The sequence below is a fragment of the Triticum aestivum genome, chromosome 1A (genome assembly GCF_018294505.1).
Source record: "Triticum aestivum cultivar Chinese Spring chromosome 1A, IWGSC CS RefSeq v2.1, whole genome shotgun sequence".
Classification (NCBI taxonomy): Eukaryota; Viridiplantae; Streptophyta; class Magnoliopsida; order Poales; family Poaceae; genus Triticum; species Triticum aestivum.
The window spans coordinates 583,982,508-583,990,742 of record NC_057794.1 but is presented as its reverse complement, the minus strand read 5'-3'; the positions used below and the strand labels follow the sequence as shown (position 1 = coordinate 583,990,742).

At 48.0% G+C, this 8,235-nt stretch overlaps 1 protein-coding gene across 4 annotated transcripts; it reads right to left on the bottom strand.

The window, feature by feature from the left end:
* Window positions 1–3,865: 3,865 nt before the first annotated feature.
* LOC123069891 (uncharacterized) lies at window positions 3,866–6,686 on the bottom strand. Of its 4 annotated transcripts, none has more exons than XM_044492856.1 (3): window positions 6,217–6,660; window positions 5,612–5,669; window positions 3,866–4,146 (listed from the first exon to the last, which is right to left on the bottom strand). In XM_044492856.1, the coding sequence occupies exons 1-3, from the start codon at window positions 6,475–6,477 to the stop codon at window positions 4,106–4,108; spliced, it is 360 nt and encodes a 119-aa protein (XP_044348791.1). In that variant the 5' UTR covers window positions 6,478–6,660; the 3' UTR covers window positions 3,866–4,105. The 4 variants fall into 4 exon arrangements, 1 of the variants encoding a protein (XP_044348791.1); XR_006433180.1 differs by lacking the exon at window positions 3,866–4,146 and adding an exon at window positions 5,924–6,122 and having other exon boundaries at window positions 5,614–5,786; window positions 6,217–6,662; XR_006433181.1 differs by lacking the exon at window positions 3,866–4,146 and having other exon boundaries at window positions 5,614–6,131; window positions 6,217–6,686.
* Window positions 6,687–8,235: the final 1,549 nt, after the last annotated feature.

Below are 8,235 nucleotides of genomic sequence, written 5' to 3'. Positions count from 1 at the left end.
GTTCGTGTCGAACCAGTACTAAGGGGGGGGGGGGCCTTTAGTGACCACCCTTTAGTGCCGGTTATGGAACCGACACTAAAGGCCCTTACGAACCGGCGCTAAAACTCTGTTTTCTACTAGTGCATGCACGTTGTCATGGGTTGGTTGCTTGAAAACATGTCGATAGTTAGGCTGATAACATGAATAACTGTAAGAATTAATTATGATGTGATGGCAAATGATTTGATATCCAAGCATGATGTGTTGATGTGAAAAGGGTTGGATGTATGAAAAAAATAGTTAATGGGTGGGTAGATTAATGACGTGACAAACATGCATGGTTTGCTGACTTGGAAGGGTTGCATGCTTAGAAAAAACTGTTAGTGGGTTGAAACTAGAAGATAATGTTATTTGTAATAATAAAGACATATAAAACATAACTAATATTTGTACGAAAACTTAAAGACTAGATACATTGGTCATCATAGAATTCTATCTCAAAATTTAAAAATTATTCCGAAATTTACATACCATGCACATCTTGAGAGCAAAGACGCGAAACTTTCCTTACATCTTCTTGCCTAGTCACCCTCGTCTTGATCCCGTTTCCCTTCTCTTTCTCGCCCTCACTTCATCACTCTACCTCTCCTTCTCATCCCTTGCCCTACTTTACTTTGTTTGGATACCTTTCTCCAAGCGTGCCGGGCTCAACAGATCACTTATGGATTTCAAAAAATGTTCAGTATGTATTGCCATACAGTTGAAGAACCCTCCCGAAACACGGAACATGAAATGAACGAGCTAACGTTTCGACATGCATACCAGAGCACAAATGTCACCAAGACGCAAAAATTTAAGCTTCCAGTCAACCACTACATGCCCTAGCTCGAGCTCGATTCATGTGATGGCACATGGGCTTGTGTTGCGTTGTGGAACAGAGATCCAATGACATACCCATGGCCTGTCGGGCAGAGAAACATGTACTGTAGCAGAGACGGTCCTATAACATGGACACTGTTCATGCACGGTTACAGATGGCTGAAAGTCTCAAACGGATGGTTGAAAGAGAGGGGCATGTTACAGTAATGTTCACCAATGACATGCCCATGGTTCTCAGTCACACCGGCGAGAGAAAACTAGTCAGTGAGTGAGCAGGCACTCTGTTTCTCTCTTTTCTCATGCTACAAGGAGGAGGCGACCAACCCATTTTATAGGCTGATGTCTCTCCCCCATCACTAATTAGCTACTCCCTCCATAAAGAAATATATATTTCTTTAGTGATCTAAACGCTCTTATATTTCTTTACGGAGGGAGTATGTGAGAGTAAACTCGATGCACCAGGATTGCAGTAACGATAGGATACCAAGAGTCCTCAAATCTAACACATAATACAAAGAATTCTAAAATCGTCTTCGCCACATATATTCTGAGTTTTTGACTGCAAGAACTGGGCGCATGCATGCACCATTGGAAGCTACTACAGAAATCTTTCAGTTGCTTTGACGTCAAGTAGCCAAGCCAGCAGTGTCTTCTATGACACAAAAGTTAACCTAAGGATAAGCATTGACTACATCACAACACAGATGATAATTTGCTTTTACTAGAAAGTTGATAATTGACTAATGTACGTATTAGGACCAAGATAGACCAAGCGCACTCATTTTGCTGATGTTGCGTTGTGAAATCTGCCACTACGAAATGCTGAGAAGACCTCCTTGCGTTGTGAAATCTGCCACTACGAAATGTTACGCTAAGACAGGGTGGCAGTGGTGTCACGTGCTCGTCTCGGCGTCCGTCGTCGCTACCGCGACGACGTCCGCCTCGACTCGCGTTACGCTAAGACAGGGTGGCAGTGGTGTCACGTGCTCGTCTCGGCGTCCGTCGTCGCTACCGCGACGACGTCCGCCTCGACTCGCGTTACGCTAAGACAGGGAGGCAGCGGTGTCACGTGCTCGTCTCGGCGTCCGTCGTCGCTCCCGCGACGACGTCCGCCTCGACTCGCGTTACGATAAGACAGGGAGGCAGTGGTGTCACGTGCTCGTCTCGGCGTCCGTCGTCGCTCCCGCGACGACGTCCGCCTCGACTCGCGTTACGCTAAGACAGGGTGGCAGTGGTGTCACGTGCTCGTCTCGGCGTCCGTCGTCGCTCCCGCGACGATGTCCGCCTCGAGTCGCGTTACGCTAAGACAGGGTGGCAGTGGTGTCACGTGCTCGTCTCGGCGTCCGTCGTCGCTACCCCGACGACGTCCGCCTCGAGTCGCGTTACGCTAAGACAGGGTGGCAGTGGTGTCACGTGCTCGTCTCGGCGTCCATCGTCGCTACCGCGACGACGTCCGCCTCGAGTCGCGTTACGCTAAGACAGGGTGGCAGTGGTGTCACGTGCTCGTCTTGGCGTCCGTCGTCGCTACCGCGACGACGTCCGCCTCGACTCGCGTTACGCTAAGACAGGGTGGCAGTGGTGTCACGTGCTCGTCTCGGCGTCCGTCGTCGCTACCGCGACGACGTCCGCCTCGACTCGCGTTACACTAAGACATGGAGGCAGTGGTGTCACGTGCTCGTCTCGGCGTCCGTCGTCGCTACCGCGACGACGTCCGCCTCGAGTCGCGTTACGCTAAGACAGGGAGGCAGTGGTGTCACGTGCTCGTCTCAGCGTCCGTCGACGCTACCGCAACGACGTCCGCCTCGACTCGCGTTACGCTAAGACAGGGTGGCAGTGGTGTCACGTGCTCGTCTCGGCGTCCGTCGTCGCTACCGCGACGACGTCCGCCTCGACTCGCGTTACGCTAAGATAGGATGGCAGTGGTGTCACGTGCTCGTCTCGGCGTCCGTCGTCGCTACCGCGACGACGTCCGCCTCGACTCGCGTTACGCTAAGACAGGGTGGCAGTGGTGTCACGTGCTCATCTCGGTGTCCGTCATCGCTCCTGCGACGACGTCCACCTCGACTCGCGTTACGCTAAGACATGGAGGCAGTGGTGTCACGTGCTCGTCTCGGCGTCCGCCGTCACTACCGCGACGACGTCCGCCTCGACTCGCGTTACGCTAAGACAGGGAGGCAGTGGTGTCACGTGCTCGTCTGGCGTCCGTCGTCGCTACCGCGACGACGTCCGCCTCGAGTCGCGTTACGCTAAGACAGGGTGGCAGTGGTGTCACGTGCTCGTCTCGGCGTCCGTCGTCGCTACCGCGACGACGTCCGCCTCGACTCGCGTTACGCTAAGACGGGGTGGCAGTGGTGTCACGTGCTCGTCTCGGCGTCCGTCGTCGCTACCGCGACGACGTCCGCCTCGACTCGCGTTACGCTAAGACAGGATGGCAGTGGTGTCACGTGCTCGTCTCGGCGTCCGTCGTCGCTACCGCGACGACGTCCGCCTCGACTCGCTTACGCTAAGACAGGGTGGCAGTGGTGTCACGTGCTCGTCTCGGCGTCCGTCGTCGCTACCGCGACGACGTCCGCCTCGACTCGTGTTACCCTAAGACAGGGTGGCAGTGGTGTCACGTGCTTGTCTCGGCGTCCGTCGTCGCTACCGTGACGACGTCTGCCTCGACTCGCGTTATGCTAAGACAGGGTGGCAGTGGTGTCACGTGCTCGTCTCGGCGTCTGTCGTCGCTCCCGCGACGACGTCCGCCTCGAATCGCGTTACCCTAAGACAGGGTGGCAGTGGTGTCACGTGCTCGTCTCGGCGTCCGTCGTCGCTCCCGCGACGACGTCTGCCTCGAATCGCGTTACCCTAAGGCAGGGTGGCAGTGGTGTCACGTGCTCGTCTCGGCGTCCGTCGTCGCTACCGCGACGACGTCCGCCTCGACTCGTGTTACCCTAAGACAGGGTGGCAGTGGTGTCACGTGCTCGTCTCGGCGTCCACTTTCTGCCATGGCGTATGGAATCAATGAACTAATTCTTTGGTCGCCCCGTTGCCTCTGCCAATGCTTTGTGTACTGTCAAGGTGGAGAAGAAGAATTTGGGAGTATTTCACTTCCAATACCTTGGGAGCTTCCCTTGCTGTACAAGGACATTAATGTACTTAAATCCATGCCATCTCCTCTTTGAGAACTCAGGCCATAGTAGCTCTGCAAGCTGCTCATTGCAAACTCGGCCTATTCCCTGTCTAGACTTGTCGCAATCTAGTAAATTCACAATGTCCCTGTTTTGCTGAATGTTCGGAGCCCACGCTCTGAAAAAAAGCAGAGAATAGGTTAGAACAGACTATTATATTTACATACCATGTACAGTTGTACACCAACTTAAATAGTCAAAACATGGGTGAAGCGTCGTGATGCAAAAGCAAGGAAGAAAACACTAGACCCTAAACAGCGACAATATTATGAACTGCTAAAAATGAGTTGTCTTTATCTGACAAATAGTTTGATCTTTAAAAATCAGCGTGAACAAGAAAACAGGTTGCAGTTAAATATGTAACTGCCCAAAAATCAACAACAATGAAACTTATGGACTCTGTGCTACAACATGGAAGAGAAAAAACCAAAAACAAAAGGAACACAGTAAATTAGGAATTCTTCTAGCTTAATGCTCATGTATATACAGATTGTGCTATATCTCTGTTGTTTGAATAATGTTCAGAGCTCAGTTTCTTTGCACAAATGTTCATAATTCATACAATAATTTGCTACAGAAAAACAAAAAGATTTTCAGAGAATTAGCTCATTCTCTTAACAATGAAAGCTGCTGATTTCCTTGCAGTGTTCAGTATTTATAGAAATAACTTGCTACAAAATGATGCAGCATTCTCTTAATAATTAGCTCATTCAATGAAAGCTGCTGATTTTCTTAACAATTATTTTTCTTTCCAAAGTTGGCGACACATTTGTGACATTTGGGGGCAAATGATGCAGCAAATCCAGCAGGATCAGCACAAAGTACTCAGCTTCTGAACAAGCTCTCTAGCCATGTACTCCAATTACAAGATTGTTACATGGAGATACTGAAGAAGAGATAACAGCCATGTACTCCACTTAATTTCACTCACTTCAATACTACTTTGATTTTGCAGAAACACTTGATTGATTCCAAGGACCAGTTCGGTTTGATAAACAAGACTGAATGTTCCTAGTTAAGCTCAACCACCTCGGATGCATCCAGGGAAAACTATTACTGTACTAAATCATATAGGCATAAAACAGAGGTCAAAATGCAGAGTATAAGCATGGAATACTTGTATTCAACGATATTGCCGTCACTTAATCAATAATAAAGCAACTCCAACTTGGATTGAATCAACCTTGCATAGCTCAGTTCGGTATTTTCAACTTGGATTGGAACCTCTAAATTATCAACAAACTGAAATGACATAGTATTTGGAGTTTGGATATGAAAAGTACTGCTTTCACATATTCATTTCTTAACTGATAGTGATGATACTCATCATGTAAAACGACAACAGAAGGAACTACTACAATTCAGAATTACGGCAACGATTTGCTGGAGCACATAACTCATCACTGCAACCAAAAAATCTAGGACACCAGCAACATCAGAACTAGTAGTGCCAAAAGTAAGCATACACTAAACGGAATAATGAACCATGGGATTAAATCATTTATTAAATCATTTGCAAGAAGGTTTTGGCCAAAAAAGGAGCCGACATTGCTTCAGCACCACATACGAGAAGAGCTACTTGCCTGGTTGTAGTATTGTACTTGGCAAGACGCTGTGAACGCAGGGAGCCTCGGTGTTAATCTGAACATTGTTGTGGATGAAGAAACATCAGTGAGTCAGTCAGTCCCGCCTCCGGGCATCGATCCAAAGGAGCAACAATTTCTTTGCACAAATGTTCATAATTCATACAATATTTTGCTACAGAAAAACAAAAAGATTTTCAAAGAATTAGCTCATTCTCTTAACAATGAAAGCTGCTGATTTCCTTGCAGTGTTCAGTATTTATAGAAATAACTTGCTACAGAAAAACAAAACAATGTTCAGAGAATTAGTACATTCTTGAACAATGGCAGTTGCTGATTTTCTTGCATAGTGTTCAGTATTTATAGAATAACTTGCTACAAAGAAACAAAACAAGCAAGTTGTGCTGCTCCCTGTCAAATCATCTTCTTCCTCATGCTGAAAACGAGCAAGCTGTGCTCTGACGGCATCATCAGAGCAGAGCTACCAAAATCGCCATCCCTGTGCTGCTCCCTGTCAAATCTGGGTGTTCGTGAGCTCGGAGACGGTGGCCGCTGTCAGCCATGGACTCATCAGAAGGAAGAGGGGAGGGAGAGGTGGATAGTACCTGGAAATCCTCGGAGGCGACGGGGAGTCGCGGACGCTGTTGGGGAGCTTGGTGATGCGGGTGGGGACGACGCACGGGGGGATGTCCAGCCCGGGTAGGAGGCGTAGGAGCAAGGTCGAGCACGCCGCGGAGGCCGTATGGTCGCCGGACAGGCACCGCTCGCCGTATTGGCTGCTTCCGCCCCTGGACCTCGCGGAGCCCGAGCGGTCGCTGCGCCTCCCCGTATTGGCCGCCGCTGCACTTTGACCTCACGGCGCTCATGCGGGCACGGCGCCTCGCCGTACTGGCCACCTCCCTCGCGGAGCTCGTGCGGGCGCGGCTCCCGTGCTGACCTCGCGGCGCTCGTGAGGCGCCTCGCCGAGGAGGGGGCAGCAGGGCAGCTGCAGTGGGGGAGGGGATGGAAAGGGGAAAGGAAAAGGCGGACGGCTGGGCTTTCCAGAAAAGGAAAAAGGCTAGAAAATAGAAAGGGAATAGGGGGAACGACGAGCGCGGTCGGAATCGATCGCTCCCGCGATCGATCGCCAAGGAGTCGTTTCGCTTCTGTAGATCAGGTCAACCATTGCCGGTTGACTTTTGTAATAAAACAAAACTGGGGAAATCGTAAATGATAAAAAAACTTAAAATTCAAAGGAAATCTTGGATTCAAAATATTTCATAGATTTGCAAAAAAATTCAAGAATATGATTTATAAATTTTTAAATAAAATAAATATTTTTTAGAAAAGTTCAGAAATTGTTGGAAAAAAGTTTGCAAATTTGAAAAAAGATCCTCGATTTTGAGAAAAGTTCACGATTTTGAAAAAATGGTAATTGATTTTGAGAAAAAGTTCAAAAATTCGAAAAGAAAACATACCTTTCTCCTACAATTCTTCCTTCTGAGCTACCGTGCGCCCACGAGGCTCGTTAGCAGCTTCTAGTCCAAACGACTGTTTGATTCCTTGTAGAAAAAGAAACTCCACGTAGAGAAAATTGCAACTTTACCAATTGCAAGCACATGGTTAGCCGAATTGGCATCAACAAATCAAAAATAAATCTGGAATATTGGGACACCTGTATTTTTCCAGGAAAACATCCGATCTATTCATTTTTCAATCATGACACTACAACAAACACTAGAAATGATAAAAAAAAATCACATCCATATTCCTAGACCACTTAGCAACGACTACAAGCATTATCCCCGCAAAAAAAACGACTACAAGCATTGAAGCAAGCCGAAGACGCACTGTCGTCATCGCCCCTCCCTCGCCTGAGCAGGGCAGAACTTGTTGCAGTAGATATTGAGGAAATCTTCGTGCTAAGTCCCCATAGGACCAATGCATTAAAACAACAACCGATGCCGTTGAAGAAAGTGTAGATCAAAAGGATCCAACTTGAACACACACAAGTATGGACGAACGAAGACCTGATCCGAGTAGAACCACCAAAGACAACAACCGACAGATTCCCGCGAGATCTGCTGGAGACACACCATGGCCTCCCAAATCTTCGTACCTACAATTTTTATTTTACTCATTCTATTTTCCTTTTTTTTTGCTTACTCGTCCTGGCCTCTCAAATCTTCCTACCTACAATTTTTCCTTCCAGCTTTGCGGAGTTCACATCAAGTGATAGAAACACTTCTTTACCATCTGTCCTGCCTCATCCTACAAAGAAAGATCCATCCACCACTACTCCCGATGTCTCCTATTCCCATGGTTCTCATATCTTCCATGTTTTTCCAACTCTCTTTGATCTATTTATATGACTACCACATATTTGATGGAAAACAAGTTGACATTGACAACATGCCAGAAAAGAGTGAGATGGTCGAGCTATTCGGTTTAAGATGAAGCGGTATATATAAGATGAGAACAATAAAGTTTTGTGTACTATAGATAAGAAGAATTGTATACGCAAGTGGAGGCTGGTGGTGTAGTACTGTTTGCCTTATAGCGGCCAGAATCCGCGGCGTGAGGTGGGTGGCTCCCCCAAAGGGTCTTGGTTGTGTTTTTGAGTGAGAAAAATCCATGCTAACCTA